This window comes from Ursus maritimus, unplaced genomic scaffold, assembly GCF_017311325.1.
Source record: "Ursus maritimus isolate PB19 unplaced genomic scaffold, ASM1731132v1 scaffold_4, whole genome shotgun sequence".
In the NCBI taxonomy this organism is placed as follows: Eukaryota; Metazoa; Chordata; class Mammalia; order Carnivora; family Ursidae; genus Ursus; species Ursus maritimus.
The window spans coordinates 79,552,282-79,575,843 of record NW_024426552.1 but is presented as its reverse complement, the minus strand read 5'-3'; the positions used below and the strand labels follow the sequence as shown (position 1 = coordinate 79,575,843).

Genomic DNA, 23,562 nt, shown 5'->3' with positions numbered 1-23,562 from the left:
ACAATGGCATTTAGTTCCACCGCCTACTGGGCAAAACTGCTCCACTTAGAATAGATTTTTCTTCTTTTTTTTAATTGAAAAACTTCAGTTTTCCATTGTCATGAAACAAAGTAAAATCCAAGTAAGTGCCACAAAAAGCAACATTTATGAAGGACAAGAGTCCCTCAGGGGATCCAGTACACCAGACAGACAATGACTCTGCCGAAGGGGCGCTCACGGGCAGATGGGCTCCAGAGTCCTGAGGAAGTGCCGGGACAGAGGCGCTCCAGCGCTACCGCATCTCAGGCAAAATTCCATTGTGTGACACACAATGGAAGACCTCGTGTACACTACGCTACTGTATTCAATACGGGGTGACGGAGGTGGGAAGGACTTTGGATCTGGGTTTAAACCTTTGCTCTGCTCCTGTCTGACCTGGGGAAGATCACTTTTGAACCTGTTTCCATCAGGAAAATGAAAGTAATAAGAGAATGGAAACCACCAGCTCAGAGCCCACCACATAACAGATGCCCAGTAAGTGGTCAATGCTGGTTTAGGATCCCCAGCCTCTACTCGTTCAGATAGCACACACCTGGACACCTGTCACCGGCAGAGTGTCCACTCTGTGTTTGCCCAGCACTGGTGACAGAGCGGTGAGTGGTGGTAGGAGAGGGGAAGCCTGAGAGTAGGGAAAGGAGAGGACAGCGCACACTTGGGATGGGGGACAGTATCCCAAGAGGGGCTAGGAATCCTGAGAGCTCCCGAGCCGGGGTGAGCAGAGGTCAAGGGTAGGGTAAAGGCGCAGTGTCTCTACAAATGACTGAGGCTGGGACAGGACTGCTGCTCTTCCCCTTCCACCTCACACGGTGAAACTGGGCAAGGCCAAAGGAAACCATGTGCAAGTTTTCTCACCCTCTCACCCCCATCTGACCCTGCTTCCATCTCAGAGTTAACTGCCTTGCTCTGCCTTCCTAAGGTGGGCGGGGGGAGAGGACCCAAGAAGGCAGTGTAGCAATCAGTTATACTCAAACTTACATTCCAAAGAGAGCTCCCCCAAGATGTGCTGCATGATCAAAAAATTTCCATCCCAGGATCATTCCTGCTGTATCCATGGCAATAATGGCTTTTAGGGCCTGAGAGCAAAAGAGAATAGAACTGGTACAACTTTGATTCCTCCAGCATTGACATTTCTAATTTAAGGGCAAGAATTCAATGTAAAAATATCACCACTGTCCCAGCACTTCCCTTCATAAAAATACTCACATTCCCTGCCGTGAATGTGAACATTGGAAGGAAGATAATGGCGAGCCTCCCTTCTGGAATCTTTGTGCAGACAGCAGCAAGGACGGTCATGATTGCACCTGACTGCAAGTGAACACATGTGAACATGTGAAATTCTCAATGTGCAACTTTTTAGTGACGACAATATCTAAAGTAGCAATACTTTGTCCACAAAATTGATAAGCCACACATTTCTAGGGTGAGCACAAAGCTTAAAAGCTTTTCGTTATTAACAGAGAAAAATATCAGACAGGGGCGCCTGGGTGGCGCAGTCGTTAAGCGTCTGCCTTCGGCTCAGGGCGTGATCCCAGCATTCTGGGATCGAGCCCCACATCAGGCTTCTCCACTAGGAGCCTGCTTCTTCCTCTCCCACTCCCCCTGCTTGTGTTCCCTCTCTCGCTGGCTGTCTCTCTCTGTCCAATAAATAAATAAAATCTTAAAAAAAAAAAAAAAGAAAAGAAAAGAAAATATCAGACAAAGGGGCTGCAAGTCCACTGCACGGTAACCGCCTGGAAAGAACGAGATGTCTAATAACCAGCATGTGAGTGCTTAATGAACTTCAGCAATTTCATTTCATGACTAAAATGAAATTTGCAAATTTCCACAAAGCCACTTCACCCAGAGTGTGACATGAATTTGCCCAAAGAAACCCACATGCGTGGATTTCTTCCATGTATAATGTTTTTATCTCAAACAAACAAACAAAAAATCACATGTAATTTGCACCCTACTTCATAATAAAACTAAACATTTTCTTTAAAACCTTTGAAGAGATGTTCTGCTCCAGGAAAGCATGCCATGTCTGTCCCATGGCTCTGCCTGAGCCACCCATCACAGCATCCTCCCAGGGACACACATGCATTTGCCTGCCTGAGAAGCACTTCTCCCAAAACCCTCATATTAGAGAATAAAAATCTAAATGTCAGGGTGCCTGGCTGGCTCAGTCAGTAAAGCATGCAACTCTTCATCTCAGGGTCATGAGTTCAAGACCCACGTTGGGCCTAGAGCTTACTTTAAAAAACAAACAAACAAAAACACCACCAAAAAACAAAACCCTAAATGTCACAACCTTATGATCAATAAGTCAACCATTTCTTGTTATAAGTTGAAGTTCTTGTTGTAGTTGAAATTATAATAGCTGTATTTTTTTAATCGTGTGTTTCTCCAGGTTGCTACATAACCTTCATAATTTAAATGTATAATGGCTATGAAATATCTTCTGGATAAATGCTAATTTAAACTCTTAATGTTAGACATGTTCCCACTTCCTCTAAATGGTAGAATACTTGAGAAATTAGGTCATAATTCCTAGTTCACGTTAAATCTCACAATAATCATTCATCCAAATACTCGAGGCCTACTTCATATCAGGCACTATGCTAGATGGTGGGGGTACGGAGGGAAACCAAACCAGCAGTCCCTTCCTTATCGGAGCTTACAGAGGGGCAGAAGTAAAAACGACAAAACATGATCAGCTATGATGGGGAAGCGGGGCATACTATGGCAGCACATGGAAGGGAGAGCACATGGAAGGGGTCGTAAGTGACATCAAGTTTTGCATGGAAGGGTCACCAGGCATTGGCCAATCTTTAAAAGGGGAGGAGATGAGAAGAGTGTTCCAGGCAGAAAACCAGCCTGGAGATCAGAGAGTATAGTGAGGGGGGAAAAATGCAAAGAAGCTCAGTGCAGCTTCAGACCAGGGGAGAGCAAAGGGAGGCCAGCACTTTAACTTCATTCGTCTTCTGCCAAAATTCTCAGTTCCAGTCGCTTATTAAAAATAATAAGCCTTATTAAAAATAATAACTGAGCCTGGTGGCGCAGTTGTTAAGCGTCTGCCTTTGGCCTGGGGCATGATCCCAGGGTCCTGGGATCGAGCCCCACATCAGGGTCCTCTGCTGGGAGCCTGCTTCTTCCTCTCCCACTCCTCCTGCCTGTGTTCCCTCTCTCGCTGGCTGTGTCTCTCTCTGTCAAATTAATAAATAAAATCTTTAAAATATAATAATAATAAAAATTTAAAAAATTAAAATAAAAATAATAAAACTCCGGGACATCTTGCTGGCTCAGCTGGTACAGCAGGTGATTCAATCTTAGGGTTGAGTTCAAGCCCCACAATGGGTGTAGAGATTTCTTAAAAATCTTTTTTAAAAAAATTATATATATATAGTATGTATATATAAAAATAATAATAATAAACTTCCATGTTCCATGAGGGACATTCTATAAAACATATTCCCACTATTCTTCAAAAGTATCAAGGTCATGAAAGACAAGGAAAAACCGAGAAACCATCACAGCCTGGAGGATACTAAAAAGACATGATAATTATATGCAATGCAGTATCCTGGAACAACAACAAAAAAAAACATCGTGGAAAATTCAAATCCAAATATAGTCTGCAGTTTAACAATGCTCTACCAATGTTAATTTTTTAGTTTGGTAAGTTATGGTTATAGACGATGTCAACACTAGGGAAAGCTAATGAGATGTACACCTTTACCCTCGTAACACCATCACTGCAAAAACGGATTCCAGCCAGAGTAAGCACTGGACGCTATTTCAGGGGCGTGAGGAGGCTGACAAACAAGAGCTCCCGATACCTGCATAAATCCCAAGGCATCTTCTCACAAATTACACACTGGCTTTCAAAGGTAAAGGAAACCAGTAACTTTACAGTAGAGAACCAGCAGGATAACAACCAGTCAACGGATGGACTGTAAGGGGCGAACGGGCGTTCTGTGCCTCCAGCTGTGCTACCTGAGGACGTAACACCACTCGTGTAGCATTCCAACCAAAACACACGATCAGCATCTCATCATGAGGAAACAGACAAACCCAACTGGTGGACATTCTATTAAATAACTGACCTGTATTGTTCAAAACTGCTAATGACGTGGGGAAGAAAAAAAAAAAGGCTGACCTAAAGCAACAAGTAGGACTACATCAAACCCAAAAGCTTCTGCACAGCAAAGGAAACCATCAACAAAATGAAAAGGCAACCTTCCAAATGGGAGAAAATATTTGCAAATTATATCTGGTAAGGGATTAATTTCTGAAACATATAAAGAACTCACATAACTCAACAGCAAAAAAACACGATCCAATTTAAAATGGGCAGAAAATCTGCAGACATCTTTCCAAGGAAGACATTCAGATGGCCAGCAGACACATGAAAAAGGTGCTCAACATCACTAATCATCAGAGAAATGCAAATCAAAACCTCAATGAGATTATCACCTCACACCTGTTAGAATGGCTATTATCAAAAAGAAAATAACAAGTGTTGGCAGGGATGTGGAGAAAAAGGAGCCCTCATGCACTGTGGGTGGGACTGTAAATTGGTGCTGCCACTATGGAAAACAGCATGGGGGTTCCCAAAAAAATTAAAGACAGACGAGCACCTGGGTGGCTCAGTCCGCTGGGAATCCGACTCTTAATTTCTGCTTAGGTCATGATCTCTGGGTTGGGAGACCAAGCCCCGTGTCAGGCTCCGTGCTTAACAGACTCTGCTTAAGATGCTCTCTCTCTCCCTCTCCCTTTGCTCCTCCCCTCGCCCGTGCACTCTCTCAATAAATTAAATCTTTAAAAAAATGTTTAAAAAAATTAAAAACAGAATTATTCCACTTCTGGGTATTTATCCAAAGACACTAACTCAAAAAGGTATATGCACCCTCATGTTCATACTAGAGTTATTTACAATAGCTAAGTAGGGAAACAACCTAAGTGTCCATCGATGGATGAGCAGATAAAGAAAACATGGTGTACACACACACAAATATTATTCCACCATTAAAAAGGAGGAAATCTTGGGGCACCTGGGTGGCTCGATTAGTTGGGCATCTGACTCATGATTTTGGCTTGGGTCATCATCTCAGGGTTGTGAGATTGAGCCCCATGCTGGGCTCTGGGCTCAGCATGGAATCTACATGGGATTCTCTCACTCTCCCTCTGCTCTGCCCCTTCCCTGCACACTCTCTCTAACATATTAAGTAAAATCTTAAACAAATAAAAGAAGGAAATCTTGCCATTTGTGACAACATGGACTGACCTTGAGGGCATTAGGAGAAATAAGTGGAATAAGCCAGAGAAAGGCAAATACTGTATGATTTCACTTACGTATGGAATCTTAAAACAAAAAGCCAGCCCAGGATATATGGAGAGAACAGACTGGTGGCTGCCAGAGTTGGGGGTGGAGAGGGCCAAAATGGGTGAAGAGGGTCAAAAGGTACAAACTTCCAATTATAAAATAGATAAGTCACGGGGATGTCATGAACAGCATGGCAACCACAGTTAATACTACTGTGTTGCATATTTGAAAGTTGCTGACAGAACAGCTCTTGAAAGTTATCACAAGGAAAAAAATGTGTAACTATAAATGGTAACAGACTTACTCAACTATGTTAACCAGACTTACTATGGTGATCATTTTGCAATATATATAAATATCAAATCATTGTTATACACTGAAACTAATATGTCAACTATACCTCAATTAAAAAAAAAAAAAAGCTGCAGAAGGAAATGTTCCAGCTTTTAGGAGACCAGAGAGACATAACCACTAAATGCAATACATGATCTTAGAGTGGGGAAAATAGCTACAAAAGACATTATTGGGACAACTTACAAAACTGGAATATGTTCTATAAATGAAGTTAAAGTATTATATCAATATTAATTTCCTGAATTTGATAACTGAACTGTGGAAAGATACAAGAATATTCATAATCTTAGAAATATACACTGAAGTATTCATGGGTAAAAGGGCATGATATATGCAACTTACTTGCAAGTAGTTCAGAAACAATAGTATGTATATAGAGAGAAAATGGTAAGTGAAATGTGGCAAAACGCTAAAAACTGTTGTCTGTGTTAAAAACTGGTGACTGTGGTTCAAGAGCCTTTTGCAGTTCTTTCAAAGTGAAACACAGACTTAAATGTAAAACGTAAGATAAAAACCTTTAAAGAAAAGACAGGAGAAAACTCCTTGTGACCATAAGTTAGGCAAATATTTCATAATTATGAGACCAAAAAGCATGATCCTTAAGAAAAAACAAATTAGTAAATCAGACTACATATAAACTAAAAACTTATACTCTTCAAATGACACTCTTAAGAAAAGGCAAGATATAGGCTAAAAGAGAATACTGGCATATCAGAAATCTGGTAAAGGACTTGTATCCAGAATCCAGAACATATAAAGGAAAGCAATTTAGTTGGGCAAAACATTTGAACACTTCAGAGAAGATATATGGATAGCAAACAAGCACATGAAAAGTTGATCAACATCATTAATCATTAAAGAAATAAAAATTAAAACCACATAGGTATCACTGTATACTTATTACAAATTAAAAAGACTGACCATATACCAAGTGTTGGTGAGGATGTGAAGAAACTGAAAATCTCACACGCTGCTGGTGAGAAAGTAAAATATTATAACCACTCTGGAGGACTATCTGGAAGGTCCTTAAAAGTTAAATACTTACTTACCATATGATCTGGCCATTCCACTTCCAGATATTAGCCCAAGAGAAATGAAAGCACACATCCATACAAAGAATATACACTAATATTCACAGCAGCTTCTCTGCAAGAGCTAGAACTAGAAACAACCCAAATGTCCATCACGTGAATGGATATACATATTCCGGCATATTCAGACAATGGAACATTAGTCACCCATTCAAAGGAGTAAACTGATACACACAACTTCATGGGTGAATTTCAAAGTAACTACAGAGTAATGGAAGCAAGAACAACAAAAAGGAGTATATGCTGGATGATTCCATTAATATTAAACAGTAGAAAGTAAGTACAAATGAAACTCATGACAGAAAGTAGAGAAAGTGCCAGGAATGGGGAGAGAAGCAGAAAGGAAGGGCTAGAGAGGAGCACTGGGAAACTCAGGGATGATGAGTATGTTCATTATCTTGATTCTGGCAATGCTTCCATGGGTGTCCACATGGCTGACCTTACCAATATATATACTTTATATGTCCAGGTTTTTATATGTCAATTATACCTCATTAAACCCGTTACTTTTCTTTCTTTTTTAAAAGACTTAGAAGTCCTTTGTACTGTAACTTTTCTGTAAGATTTAATTATTTCTAAATAGGATATTTTAAAAAAGACAACAGTGATTTTTTATAAAAGGTGCTCCTATAATTGACAGGAAAACTAGCTCAAGCTGCAGTCCCAGAAATGGGTTGGGTTGGGGTAACTGCAGGATGGAAGGACAGTGCAAATAACCCCTGGAAGGAGAACCAAAGACCTGAGTGAAGGTTAAGTGGACAAAAAAGTCTCCAGTGCTTAGGCTGAAAAAGTGCAAAGAACAACAAGGAAACAATAACCTCAACCGCCTATTAAAGGCACAGGTGAGGGGCGCCTGGGTGGCTCAGTCGTTAAGCATCAGCCTTCGGCTCAGGGCGTGATCCCAGAGTCCTGGGATCGAGTCCCGCATCAGGCTCCTCTGCTGGGAGCCTGCTTCTTCCTCTCCCACTCCCCCTGCTTGTGTTCCCTCTCTCGCTGGCTGTCTCTCTCTGTCAAATAAATAAATAAAATCTTAATAAATAAATAAATAATAAATTAAAAAATAAAGGTACAGGTGAGTGTTGGTGGAGCTTGCAATTACACAGTGGAGGTCAGGAGCCAGAATTCTGGCTTCTATATTTAAGATCAATTGTCTGCTCTTGTATACTGACCAAACTGGCTTCTGTGTAAGTCTGACTAACACACAAGGTTCTTCTAAAACCCTGACTTCCCTTAACAGGGAGATCACTGGTTGTGTGGAAACACACATATGCACACACGACCTCCATCATTTGTTCACTTTTCCCTGGTTCCCTATTCCAGGTCCTAAATGGGTCATAGCAAATTTCAAGGATATCAGAACCACCTCACAAGACTGATGACATATCTTCCCATAAAACTTGCTCGGTCATGGTGCAACATGTTATATGGACATATTTATATTTATTCGAAAAGATCTGTTCTGCCTGGAACTTCAAAATCTGCCCCCAAAATCTATCAGCACATACTGTATTATGCAGAGTAGATGTCAATGTCACTAAGAATTGGAAAGTTAGAGTGAACAGTGGCTCATCACCTTCCAGGCTTTATAGCATATGAGCAACTCTAGTATCCCAGGTTTACTTTTAAACAAACCTAAAAAAGTCAACTCAACAAAACCCAAAATCAAGTTGAAACCTTATTTTCTGAGAGGACAAAAAACAATAAAATCATACTTTCCTCCAAATGAAGCCAACAGAATTTGATTACCTGATACAAAAGAACATAAGAATTTTGTTAGGTGGCTCTAGATTACTTCTCCACAGATGATTACGTTCTCCATCTAAAGTGCTCATTACAGATATTTTAAAATGAAAGAAAATTCTCATTACTGTGCATTTCTACATAAAGCCAGTTTTTCTGTGACTATATCTCATTGTACTTATTATAAATTATTTTAAAGATAGAGGGCAACTCCACTGTCCTTCTAGAATTTTCTCAAAGTGTCCTTTACCTACACAAACGTAAACATTTATGTGTCTAAATCTCAACTTGCTTTTTTGACAAATGTCTAGGCCTACCCCAGGCACAGGGGCTTTTAAGAATATAATGAAAATGGACCCTTTCTCCTCAGAAAAACTTCACATTCATATATATCTTAGATACAACTCCAGGGAGTCGTAAACCCAATTCAACTCCAGCCATCTGCCTCCATGGTTAGAGATGAAGATCTTTTATTCTCCACAATTTATGTACACTGGTTATGTACTTGCAATTAATATGTGCATATAATTTTGTTTCATAAGTAAATTTTCATAAACAGTTCTTTATATAATCTTCAAATCATATCATTGTTCACATGTGTGATTTTTTTGCACGATGAATTTTAAATGAATTTGCTCTAAGGGGCTTCGTGTTTCCACAAGCTAGTAAGTACAGATAACAACCCTGGCATTACATGTAAAACAAACATAAGAAGACTCCGAAAGGCTGAAAGAGGAAAGCTGACCAGCAAGGAATCCTGGGATCTAAGGAATGACACAATGGTGAGTCCCCTGGGTTTTCCTTTGGCTTCATATAACTCAGACTTGGCTCTGGAGAAGCTCATCACCTGGAAACACCAGAGAACTCAGATAAAATGGGTCCATCCCCACACCCTAAAATGCTCTCTGTAGCCAAAGGACCAAGAAAGCGTAGCCTAGCAAGACGATCAACTTTTAGATGATAGCCACTCTACTCCAGCCAAACAGAAGAACAAGCTGTGGCCCAATCCCCATCAACAAAGGCTGAGTGGAGGGCCTAGACTTCTACCCTTGCAGACTGCAACCCAGCATCCCAGTACTGTTGACAGGGTAGTGTCAGTGGAGGTCATGTGGGCAGCAGTAACAAGGCACCTTGGTCCTCCTAGCCAGGAGAGGTCTACAAAGGAGACTGAGCTCCCGAACTCCCAGTCCTGCCCTTTAGTAACAAGAGCCCTGGTGCCCTAGGTGTCAAAGGAGTAGGAAACCTGGACTTCCACCTTACCAGACACTAATGGTCAACACACCCCTTCCCCTCCTCAGAGTTAGGAGGCAGCCTCATAAACAGTAGAATTAGATTCAAAGTCTCATAATATCCAAAATGTTCAGGTTTCATTTAAAAATCATTCACCATACCAAGAACCAGAAAAATCTCAACCTGAATGAGAAAAAACAATAGACCCCAACAAGATGACACAGATATTAAAACTGTCTGACATTTTATTTTTCTTAAGATTTTATTTATTTGAGAGAGAGTGCAAACGTGCAAGCAGGGGGGAGGGGCAAAGGGAGAGGATCTCAAGCAGGCGCCCCACTGAGCGCAGAGCCTACCCAGGGCTTGATCCCATGGCGCATGAGATCATGACCTGAGCCAAAACCAAGACTCAGACACCCAACTGACTGAGCCACCTGGGCACCCTGTCTGACGAGCATTTTAAAACAGCAATTATAAAAATACTTTAATGAGCAATTACAAACATGTGAAAAATAGCACAGAAATAGAAAAGCTCAAAGAAACGGAAGACACCATGAACAATGTAAACTTTAGAACTGAAAAATATAGTATCCTAGATAAAAACACTCAATAAATGGGCTGAGGCAGAATGGAAAGGAAAAAGAAAACAATGACCTTGAAACAGAATAGCAATGACCCAGTCTGGACAACAGAAAGACAAGACTGAAAAAAATTAACCAAATTTCAGGGACCCATGAGATTATAAGTAATCTAACATCATGTCATCAGAGTTCCAGAGGAGGGAGAAAGGGTGAGGCTTTATTTAAAGTAGTAATGGCTGAAAATTTCCCAAAAGACAAACTTTAGATTCAAGCAGCTAAGCAAACCCCAAACAAGATCAACACAAAGATATCCATGAGGAGACAGGTCAAACTTCTGAAAACTAAAGACAAAAAAATCTTCAAAGAGAGCAGCAACACCTTATATAGGCAAAAAGCTATTTGAACAACAAAGGATTTCTCTTCAGAGACTATGGAGGCCAAAACGAAGGGGCACAACATTTTTCATGTGCCAAAAGAAATGTGAGCCAAGGATTTTTTATCCAGTGAAAATATCCTTCAGAAATGAAGGGGCAGAAAACCTAAGAGAATTTATCATTAGCAGACCTACCTAAAAGAATGACTAAAGAAAATTCCTTCAATAAAAGGAAAATGATAGATGGAAGAAATCTTGAAACATCAGGGAACAGAACAATGGAAAAATAAAAATTATGCATAAATACAATAGTTTCCTCCTCCTTGGAATTTTCTAAATGATGCTTAGTGGTTGAAGCACATATAATAACAACAGTGGCCAATATTCTAAATGTATACGGAGGAAATACTTAAAACAATTGTAATTTGAGGAAGATAACAGGGATGAAAATGGAGGCAAGGTTCACCTCACTCAACCACCACCAGCAGACTGTGGTAAGTGGTGCATATATATATTGTCATAACTAGAGCAACCACGAAGAAAGTTATACAAAGAATACACTCCAAACACTACAGATAAATCAAAATGGAATTCCAAATGAAATCTGTTCTAGTGACCATTTTATTTTACTTGCAACCCTGTAGGAAGAGCCTAAAGATACTTTCCTAATTTAGCAGAGAATTCGCTTTACATACAGATTAAATCGGTGATACTTAAATCAATGAAGTTACAGCAAGTTATCATAATGTTAGTGAGCACATTGGCCTATGATAAATTACAGCATGAAGTGAAAAAAGTTCTCTAACATTTTAACAAATGCTGTTTCCTATAACAAATATTTTATTGATCTTTGCCATCTCAAGATTAAGGGTCGCATTTCACAGACAATAAACTTTTGAAAAGCAGGCTAAAGAAAAGCTTCCTACCAATAATTACTAAAAAACAATTTTTAAGTGAGATTCAGAACACACAGAGCTCTAACTAAACAAAACCCTTACCAAAATCCAGTCAGTATTCTTGCTCCCTAGTGCCAACATGTTAATTGACAAATATTCTTTAATAGTCCCTTTCATCCTTTATCAAAGGATTATGATGAAGCCAGTAAGACTAATACTTCATATTTTCTAACACAACTTTGTCAATAGTATTTTTTTTTCCAGCTTTCTCACTAAAAATGCCATTATTTCTGGTGATTTTGTTTTAATTATTGGGGACAATAATTTTATCCTGACATGGCTCTACGGAATTTTGATGACTGAACAGGAACTCCCACTACCACATTTCTTAGTATATGCTCCTTATTACGCTACGCATTCTAAAGACACTTGCACTGCAGACCTGAAAGAGAGGTGTTATCCCCATTTTATACAGAGAAACTGAAGTTCAGAGAGGTTCGGTAATATGTTCTAGAAATCACAGGTAAGTGACAGAGCTGGAATTCAAACCTAATCTAATTCCAAATAGCATGCGCCACACTCTTTTCATCCTGGACTTCTTTTTTTTTTTTTTTTTTTTAATGATTTTTTATTATATTATGTTAGTCACCATACAGTACATCCCCGGTTTCCGATGTAAGGCTCGATGATTCATTAGTTGTGTATAACACCCAGTGCACCATGCAATACGTGCCCTCCTTACTACCCATCACCGGTCTATCCCATTCCCCCACCCCCCTCCCCTCTGAAGTCCTCAGTTTGTTTCTCATAGTCCATAGTCTCTCATGTTTCATTCCCCCTTCTGATTACCCCCCCCTTTCTTTATCCCTTTCTTCCCCTACTGATCATCCTAGTTCTTATGTTCCATAGATGAGAGAAATCATATGATAGTTGTCTTTCTCTGCTTGACTTATTTCACTTAGCATTATCTCCTCCAGTGCTGCTGGACTTGTTTCTTATCTGTAAAATGAGAATACTACTTGTCTGAAGACACATCACAATGCCCTCCCAGGGGCACCTGAGGGGCTCAGTTAGTTGGGCACCCAACTCTTGATTTCAGCTCAGGTCATGGTCTTGGGGTCGTGGGATCAAGCCCCATGTTGGGCTCTGCACTCAATGCAAAATCTGCCTGAGGATTCTCTCTCCTTCTGCCCCTCCCTCCACTCCTGCTCTCTCTTTCCAAAGTAAATAAATTTTAAAAAGCCCTTCCACATCCCCTCAGTTAATGAGAAATATCTCCTTACTCTCAGGATACCCAAAGTTCTCTAGAGAACACTTGGCCCGTTTAGTGTATATCACATACGTGTGTGATGTTTTTTCCCCAACTAAAGTCAGAGTCCATTTCTGATTCATCCCAGTGGTCTTCGCTGCCTTCACATAACAGGTGCTTAGTTGGTGAATGAGGTAAAGGATAGGATTTGAAATACGCAAATCATATCGGATCCAAATTTTGTATATAAAACATTCCATGAAGGGAAAAAGGAGGGCTTAAGAAATCAAGTAGGTGATAGGATAAGATATAGGTCTCATTAGGAAATTAAGTACACACAAATCTGAGGATCACACACATTATGGGATGATTACATAAGAATTATTTTTCTAAAAATGAACCTTCAAGAAGTTTCTTTAAATATGAAATCCCCTATTTGAATGCATTTAATGATTTGCATTTAAATATGTACAAAATGAATGTGTAGTCTTTAGAGAAATGTTATGCAAAGATTTCCATGTGCCTAGAAATCTGCCATTAAACTCAAAAGAAAACACATTTGCGTTTTTTGGTTTTTTTGTGTTTTTGTTTTTAAGCATCCAGAACTTAACTCCTAAAGACAGGAACTGTGATCATCTTGCTCACTGGCTGTAGTACAGTGCCTACTAGTCTAATCTGCGTAGCAGACACTCAAATAGTGACTAAACAGAAGGATATAGTACCAGAATGAAAACTGTAATTATTTTCAATTTTCCAATGCTAGATCAGGCTCCCTGGTTTTGGAGATTGGACACCCACTGTTCTGACTACTCTTCTTGATTTGTACTCTCCCAATAAGTATATATATATATTTTTTTAATTTTTATTTATTTATTTGGAATAGGAAGTATTTTTTTTTAAGATTTTATTTATTTATTTGACAGAGAGAGACAGCGAGAGAGGGAACACAAGCAAGGGGAGTGGGAGAGGGAGAAGCAGGCTTCCCGCCGAGCGGGGAGCCCGATGTGGGGCTTGATCCCAGGACCCTGGGATCATGACCTGAGCCAAAGGCACACACTTAAGTGCTGAGCCACCCAGGCACCTCCCAGTAAGTATATATAAATGACCAATAGTTAAAAGCTATAGCCTGAAGTTTACAAGGCTCTACAAACCTACGAATTCTAAATTAGATAGATTAGTTAGCAGCATTGCTTCAAATGTTAATTTCCTGGCTTTGATAATTGTACTGTGGTTCTGTATGTAACAGCAGGGTAAAGGGTATATAGAAGTCATTGTAATAATTATGCAACTTTTCTGTAAGCCTAAAATTATGTCAAAATGAAGTTAAAAACTATGAAAATTTACATTAGAAATACTTACTGCACCAAGTGATGGTCCATATCTCCCTGTAGCGACTTTACACACATAACTGACAAAATTGGAAATAACACCTGGGAAACAAATCACATTTTGATAATTTTAATGAAGTATAAAAATGGTTTCCATTTCTGATCTCCACCCCACAGAGACTAACTAACAGCGTCGGATTTCTACCTGGGTCAGTACAAGGTGCAGGCATGAATACTTAACACTCTCACTTCAGGTATTTATAAGAAAAGTCTGGCCAACTGCACAACTTACTGAGTGACACAGGGTCATTCACTTTACTTCTCAGTTCTCACTTTTCTCATCTATAACACGAAAGAGACTAGTTCCAAACTCACCAACTGTCTGGGAATCCTCTGGGCTGCACTCCAAACGCTAAATCAGATTCTCTGGAGCGGGACCAGGGAATCTATATTTTACTCAGCTTGCCAAACGACTCTGCCGCAGATCTAGACTAGATGATCTTTTACAAGTCCCTTTGGCTCCAGTGTCATCTAAGCGGAATGTGGCTCATTTTTAAAAACAACTTCCTAGAGAGCAGGAATTAATGGCACCTGAAACAGACCCGTTTACACCTACAACAATACAACTAGTGCCTGCGGAAAGAACTACACACTTCTGTCACAGGCCAAAGGTGTTGCTCGGGTTCTAGTGCATGGATATTTAATTAAAACTGATTAGGTACCCATTCTGGGCCTTGTGGTAGATGTTTCTATTTAATCCTTTCTACAACCCCATCATAAAAGTATCATTATCCTCAGAGAGGTGTATAGTCTTTTCTGCAACATCACACAGTAAGTAGCAGAAATAGATCTAATAAAACTCGGTCTTCTGACTTCAAGTTCTCAAGTGCTTTTTTTCACACTACAGTATGATTCCCAGATATACTGTTTTTTATTATACTTATTTTTTTAAAGATTTTTATTTATTTGTGAGGGAGAAAGAGAATGAGTAGGGGAGAGAGCATGGGTGGGGCTGGGTGGTGGGAGGCAAAGAGGGAGAGGGAGGCAGACTCCCCACCACAGGGCTTAATCCCAGGACTCCAGAATCATGACCTAAGCTGAAGGCAGATGCTTAACTGACTGAGCCATCCAGGTGCCCCAATATACTGTCTTTAAATGAAGGGATTTCAGGGGTGCCTAGCTGGCTCAGCTGGAAGAGCATGTGACTCTTGATCTCAGGGTTGTGAGTTCAAGCCCCCTGTTGCATATAGAGATTATTTAAAAAAATAAACATAAAGATTTTTTAATTAAAAGAATGGATTTCAGAAATGAATTTTTATGCTGTGTGGTTTTTAAATAAGTATTTTGCAGACAGAGAGGTAAAATTTAACTGACTTCTTGCCAGTTCAGTAGCATCTAGGAACCTGGAGTCCACTACTACCATTTCCTAGTTGAAATAAGGAAATGATGTTATCTCCAGGACCGACTGGAGTGGTTCCAGACTAAGATATATGCTTGCAGCAAAGATAAACTCATTCTTGACAATGTTATATACAAAGTTCTGATGTAAAACTCTCTGGAAACTGAACACACCGTGGTAAATAAGCTTAAGGTTATTTAACAAAGATCCAGATGATTGAGACAGCCAGGAAGTCTGGGAAGCACCTATTTATAAAATGGTGGACCTGAGCTAAAGAAACGAAGGCCTAATGAGATAAAAATAACATTCTTAAATTCTACACTAAACCTTAACTCCTGTCTATCCTGATTCAAAACTAAACATACCTAAATAATCTAAGAAGAAACCAGCAAAAGGAGAAGCAGAAAAGATAACAACCCCACTGGTCTGTGGTATCCTCCTCTATAAACAGTTTGTACAACTCTCTATATACAATCTTCATGTGGAGAATATGGCTACACTCATTCCCTTCCTTCCTTCTTCGGGTAGGTGGAAGTGCTTATAATCGGAAAGATCCCCAGATTGAAGCTTATTACCTGCAGATAAGTAAACTGCCATGAACTGCTCTTGACCCAGAATGTTCACTATGCTGGAGGAGAAGCTCCACAAAACATACATATTTGCAGCCATGTGAAACAAGGAGAAATGACTGAATGTTGACAGCAACATTGGAGAACAAAGGACCTCTACAAGAGAAAGAAAAATAGTCTGGTAATCATAGGACACACAGCCATGATCTAAAAATCATCTGTTTTAGATTTTTTCGATTTTTTTCATTACTATTACGAAAAACTCAAAATAGGAAACAAAAATAGAGCCAATTAAAAAGTTTAAATAAGATGGTTTACCATAGTATTTTTCAAGGTGGTAAAAAGCTATCTTAAATTTCTTCTACTTAGTAAGCAACCAGTAACAATTCTCAGTTCAATGAAAGCAACTTGTCGTCCTTATGGCAAAAGTTACTTAGAAAAAAGAAATTATTTCAATTACAGATATGAAGTTGTGTATAACAGTATCCTCCAAGAGTAAACTTGTAGTGACTATGGATCTTGCGTCATTAAAAAGTACATATCTACTATGTGCAAGGCACATATTAGGTACCTGGGACATAAGACGAAGAGAGATGAGGTCCCTTTCCTCACGGAGCTTACAGTCTATCTTCTGGATTTTGCTTATAATTGTTGACAAGTAACTCATCCTTTTTATAGCATTTCAATTAACATAAGGCATATTTCTTTCATATCACCTCTACCTCAAAATAAAGTCATAAGCAGACTTACTTGAGGCTGGGTTGGATGTGAAATATCTGATCATTGTCCGCTGTAGAGAAGGTACTCTCCATAAACAGAATACAAAAACATTTGCTGCTATGATACCTACAAAATAAAGATATATAACTTAGGGAGGTTAAAAACAGGAACAAAGAAGTGTGATTTCAAAGTCCACCTGAATAAGATTTTCTACCACAATTATTTAAAAGTATTATATACTTGGGGTGGTGGTGAGGGAGAGCAAGCTAAGGAAAGTAAGTGAAATCAATGTTTTTTAAGTATCAAACTATATGCACTGGTACAGTCAGAAAATTCCTGGGAAACCTCAAATGCTCTAGAAGCTGACTTCCGTCATTCAGATCCATATTTTACTTCTACAGAACAGTTTACTCTTCTCGAAAAACAATAATCAGATCTATAATTATTGTTTGAAAAAGGCCATGCCAGAGACAAGTAATGTACAGAACTGGGTTCTCTGGCCAAGACCAGAAAAGCTATATTATATAACATGCTTCTTTTTCCACAGGGAATAATATACTTCTTAAACTTATGGAAACATCTATGTATCATCTGGGTAAATGAAGATCCACTTGTCTGAGAAAAATGCTTGTTAGATAAGAATTCAGGAACAATCTGGAAGAATTTTCCAACTGCTTTTGAAACTGTTTACATGTGGGAGTTAAGTGACTATTTCATTTTTCTGCAAGAACTAATGTTGCTAGAACTACCACTAAATTGAGTACGTTTTTTATTTAATGACAGAATTAACTATTCAGTCACATTTTCGTGAAAAATTAAGTTTTTCTTAAAAGTATAAACCTTAAAAAACACGTTAATTTTAAAGTACCACAACTCCTTGCCCATGTAGTAGGCACTCATCTACTTGAATTAAAGGAATTTAAACATTTATTCATTCCTCCAGTTTCTTTCAGCAATAGGCAATTAGCCCTTTCAGCTTCTTCAATGACTGTAAGCACTGAATCCAGCAACGTTCCGGTAAGAGATTTATTTTAGAAGAGATTCACTGTAGAATCCACCGGCTGCTACACCTCGCAGTTACCTTTGGCTTCTATATTTGCTCACTCTGTGAGGCTCTCAGCTGTACCTTGGCATTACCAGTCTCTCCAGTTCTTGCTCTCCCATTTGAGCATTAGGTAGGAGAGGAAGCTACCATTTTTCACAGATTTTAAGACACTGTCTCCATTTTAGTATCTGTAATCAGGATGCATCTTACAACTGGTGGTGTGTCAGAACACTTTCAAAGATGGTGAGGACGACCGTATTCACGAAAGGATGGGGAAAAGAGGTCACCAGCAAGGCAAGTAAGAGTACTATGTACACCTCGCAATGAGGAGCCTGAAACCCTGGGCAGGGAGGGTGGGCAGAGGAAAGGTGGAGCCTCCTCAGATGGAGGAACAGACCTCAGAGGGCTCATCCTAAGGAAGTGAGCAATGATTAGTGTTGCTCTGGTTTGCTTAGTTTCTTTGAGAAGAGTTACACATCTTTATTACCCAGAGAATTCTCTGAGGTCTAGGTTTTTGTACACAGTGATTGGTAACTTGGCATAAAGAAGCCCTGAGAATAGTCTGGCCCCAGGCTTCCATGATCACAAAGATAATCAGGGCTATACAGTTTGCTCCTCTTGCAGTACAATGCAAAGAAAGCAAGGTGGGGTCCCTGAACCTGCCTGCTAGGCTGGAAAATGGCAACAACTACCCTGTGTGTTCCGTAGGCTACTTTCTGAAACCAGTGACATACAGCACAGACTTCTGGAAACTGCAAGCACCACAGCACTGCACAGAAGTAGACAGTGTCTCTGGCTGAAGAGATTACAACTAGGGAAAAGACTTGAAAAAGGGGAAGATAACCAAAGAGATCAAGGTTAACAGTAACCAAAGAGTTAACATCGCCAAGTTTTCAATCAAAATGTTAAGAGGCCTTTTTCAGTAAATCATGACAGAATGTTGGCAATGGAACACATTGCGGTTAAACCCCTCCCTTTATAGACCTGTGGTTTATGGTTAAGAATCCCATCAGTGAACAACTGAACATACATACCCAAATTACGCACACAAATCATTGTCATACACTCACAAATTAAAAAGAAATTACAAGAGTAAGATGCAGTTATTTTCCTCCACGCATATCCCATTTTGAAGGTCATTTATAGATGAGAAAACTGAGGCTCTAAGAGATACAAATTTTCAGAGAGCCAAATTCAGTGGCCAAGCCAGAATTCCCAATCTAGGGCTCTTTCTACCATACACAAAGACATGGATAGCCAACAGGATTTCTTTTGACCTTGGTCACTCTAGGACTTCAGACCAGACAAGGGGCCCCTTATCTAGGAAACAGCATGGTTGGTCCACAGAAGCCAGTGAACAGGAGAGGATATGTGATAATCCTAGCCCGGAAGCAGCACTGCACATTGTCTAAAGGTATGGGTAAAGGAGCCCAGCAGAACTGACTCTGTCCTACTTATACTATAATCCAGGCAAGAAGCCTAACCTCTCAACCTTAGTTTCCTCTTCTGTAAAATAGGGGTAATAAAATCTACCTTAAAGAGCTGAGTGCTGATTAAATGAGAAAGCACAATTAAATGCAGCAGTCACACAGTGAAACCCCATAGATGAAAAATAAAGTAGAAAGGGAATGGCCTTTTCTGGTCTGAATCCTAGGTATGCCACTTAGTAGCTTTGTGATTTGCAGGATTTCATCCTCTTCACTTTAGTTACCTCATTTGTAAAACGAAGCTAATACTTCCTGTATCTTATAAAAGTTGTAGTGAGGCTTAAACAAAATACTACATGCACCTAGTATGCAGAAACTCAAATAATGATTCCCTCCTCCTCCTTTTCCTTTGAGAAGTAGAACTGCTTAAGGTCTTTGCTTCTATCTCCATTTAGAAGGAGTGTTACTCACCTCCTCCTGACTCAGTAAACTCTTAGACAAGCTTGACACTGCTGATTTGGGAAGTTTGCTGCTGCCTCAACACCTACCTTTACCAAAAGGGATGCAATGGATTACATTAGTGAGAATAATGAAGCAAGGACCTTGAAAAATTCTCTCCTTCACAAAGCAATGAAAAAATTGGCAAAAATGTCAGAATCAACTTTTTCAGAACTCTGGAAACTAGCTAAAGGCTTGCAGCAACTCAGCATTTAAGAAAATGGTGAATCTCAAAAGGAACAACAAATTGGGGGCATTTTAACTTGCCCTGGTCCCATCCCTTACTTGCCAGCTACAAGCTGAAGCTATAAACTATGAAAACAATACATATTTCCCCTGCCGTCTCACAACCACGAAAGGTAGCACAGGGAGCTAGAACTCTTTCAAAGCCTTATTCCCAAAGAATTGTTATCATCTGACCTATCTGATAATAGTTCCCTGCAAGACCCCAGCTGCAAGGCTGTCTATATTTGACTTGACTGGAACCTCAAGTGCAAAATTCCTTTCCCCAGAGGGCATCTGTCAAAAACAATTACAGGCTAGTGTTTTAAGTTCATGGCTGCCTAAGGGGGTGGATAATATTTGGAGTAAACAAGAGACCAAAAATCTTAAAAGGAAAAGCTGAAGAATGAGATGTCCATAGGAACTTATAATACCTCAATATATTCCTGGGATCTTGTACACCATAAGCATAACAAGAAAAAATAGACTTTAAAGACAGATTTGTTAATAGACACAAAGAAGGACATTATATAATGATAAAAGAAGATAGAACACCTTCTTGATATATCAATATAGCTATTATAAACATACATGCTCCTAACAATAGAATCCCAAAATATATAAAGCAAAAATTGAACTAAAGAGAGAAATACACAGCTCAACAATAGTTAGAGAGGTCAATACCTTATTTGCAATTATAGATTAGATGATCAGCAAGGAAACAAGACTTGAACAACACTATAAACCAACTAGGCCTGACAGACATCTATAAAACACTCAACAGGGGCACCTGGATGGCTCAGTCGCTTAAGCATCTGACTCTTGATCTCAGAATGCTGAGTTCAAGCCCCGTGAAGCCTACTTAGAAAAACAAAACCCTCAACAACAAGACAATACATTCTTGGGACACCTGGGTGGCTCTGTCAGTAAAGAATGAGACTCTTGATCTTGGGTTTGTGGGTTTGAGTGACACGTTGGGTGTGGAGATTACTCAAAAATAAAATCTTAAGTGGCGTCTGGGTGGCTCAGCTGGTTAAGCATCTGCCTTCGGCTCAGGTCGTGATCTCTGGGTCTGGGGCTCAAGCCATGCGTTGGGCAGGGAGTCTGCTTCTCCCTCTCCCTCTCCCTCTTCCCCCACTCGTGTTTCCTTTCTCTCTCTCAAGTGAGTAAATAAAATCTTTTTAAAAACCAGAAACAATAAATTCTTTTCAAGTGTACACGTAACATTACCCAAGATAGACCATATGTTCAGCAACAAAGCAAGTCTCAAAAAATTTTAAAACACTGAAATTATATAAAGTATGTTCTCTGACCACAATGGAATGAAATTATAAACCCATAATACATTAGAAGTCATAAATATGTGGAAATTAACACACTCCTAAATAACCAATACATAGCTGCTATGGACTGAATTATGTTCCACTAAGATTCATATCTTTAAGCCCTAACGTGATGGTTTTTGGGGATGGAGTCTTTGGGAGGTAACTGGATTTAGATGAGGTCATGAGAGTGGGGACCCCATGATGGGATCAGTTTCTGTATAAGAGAGATAAGAAAGAGCTTGCTCTTGCTCTCTCCCCCTGCCATATGACACAGCAAGAAGGTGGCAGAAGAGAGTTCTCACCAAAATCCAACCATGATAGCACACTGATCTTGAACTTCTATCCTCCCAAATTTTGAGAAAATAATTTTCTGTTGTTTAAGCCACCCAGACTATTGCATCTTGTTATGACAACCCAAGCTGCTAAAACAATACTAACACTTACAGAGTACAGCAAAAGTAGTGCTGTGAATGCTACATTAAAAAAGAATAACGATTTCAAATCAATAATCTAACCTTCCACCTTAAGAAACTAGAAAAATAAAAAGAGCAAACACAAAGCAAGCAAACAGTTTGGATGAATGAAGGAATAAAAAAAATTTTTTTTTAATTAATGAAACCAAAAGTTGGTTATTTGAAATGACCAAAATTAACAAACCTTTAGGGAGAGTGACAAAGGAAAAAAACAAACAAACAAACAAAAACACCTCGAGTTACTAGAATTAGGAATGAAAGCAGAATGTTAAAAGGATTATAAGACAATACTATGAACAACTGTATACCAACAAAGGAGAACTTATATGAAATTGACAAATTCCTAGAAATACACAAACTATTGAAACTGACTCAAGAAAAAACAAGTCTGAACAGGCCTATAAGAAACAGAGATTGAATTTATTTAACAAAAAAAAAAAGCTTCTCACAAAGAAAAGCCCAGGACTAGATGGCTTTACCAGTTCATTATTTTCCTAGGGCTGCTATAGTAAATTACCACAGATTTGGTGACTTAAAACCACAGAAATGTATTCTCTTGAAGTTCTGGAGGCTCGACATCTGAAATCAAGTTGTTGCTAGGTCATGCTTCTTTCTGAAGACTCTAGGAAAGACTCCTTCCTTCCCTCTTCCTAGCTTCTGGTGGCTTTTGGCTATTCTTGGCATTACTTAGCTTATTGCTGCATCACTCCAACCTTTGCCTCCATCTCTTCACATGACCTTCTTTTCTGTAGGTCTTTTAGTCTTCTCTTGTTATAAGGACACAAATAATTAGGTTTAGGACCCATCTTAATTTAGTATGATCTCACTGTTATCAGTTACATCTGCAAAGACCCTATTTCAAATAAAATAACACTGAATTTCTGGGTGGACAAGAATTTTGTGGGGACACTGTTCAATTTATTACAACTGGCAAATTCTAGCAAAGATAAATGAGAATTAACACCAGTCCTTTTCAAATGCTTCCAAAAAAGAGAAGAGGAAAAAACATTTCCCAACTCATTCTATGCAGCCAGTATTACCTTGATATCAAAACCAAAGACATCACAAAAAAAACTACCAATATCTTTTATGAACATGGATAGAAAAATTCCTATGAAAATAGTAGCAAACCAAATCCAGCAGCATATAAAGAGGATTACAAACGATGACCAAGTACGGTTTATCCCAAGAACACAAAACTGATTCAACATATGATAGTCAATGTAACAGTCCCTTATGAACACAGATGGAAAAACCCTCAGGAAAAACTAACAAACCAAACCTAGCAGCATAAAGAAAGGATTATAAATCATAAACAAGTGGAATTTATCTCAAGAATGCAAAATTGGTTCAACATACAGCCAATGTAATACTCCGTTATTAATAAAGACTCACTATCCCCAGTTTGAAAACTTATGACACAAAGCTATGGTAATCAAGACAGTATGGCATAAGAATAGACATACAGATCAATGGAACAGAACTGAGAGCCCAGAAGTACATCCATACATTTATGATCAATTGTTTTTTTACTGGAAAGAACAGTCTTCTCAACAAATGGTGCTGGGACAAGTGGATATCCAACCACAAAAAAATGAATTTGGGTCCCTACCTTAAACCAATTACAAACATTAACTCAAAATGAACCAAAGGCCTAAAGGTACGAGCTGAAACTACAAAACACTCTGAAGAAAACAC

The 23,562-nt window shown here is 39.2% G+C and overlaps 1 protein-coding gene across 2 annotated transcripts in view; it reads right to left on the bottom strand.

The window, feature by feature from the left end:
• PARL (presenilin associated rhomboid like) overlaps positions 1-23,562 on the bottom strand; it is a 50,634-nt gene that overhangs the window by 4,899 nt on the left and 22,173 nt on the right. Inside the window, exons 5-9 of one of the 2 annotated variants that reach the window (XM_008705376.2) lie at positions 16,905-17,000; positions 16,161-16,310; positions 14,218-14,288; positions 1,243-1,344; positions 1,015-1,112 (exon numbers count right to left, since the gene is read on the bottom strand). In XM_008705376.2, coding sequence (XP_008703598.2) covers positions 1,015-1,112; positions 1,243-1,344; positions 14,218-14,288; positions 16,161-16,310; positions 16,905-17,000 — 517 coding nt within the window. The remainder of the gene's footprint in view (positions 1-1,014; positions 1,113-1,242; positions 1,345-14,217; positions 14,289-16,160; positions 16,311-16,904; positions 17,001-23,562) is intronic. The other variant, XM_040621520.1, reaches the window with a different exon arrangement.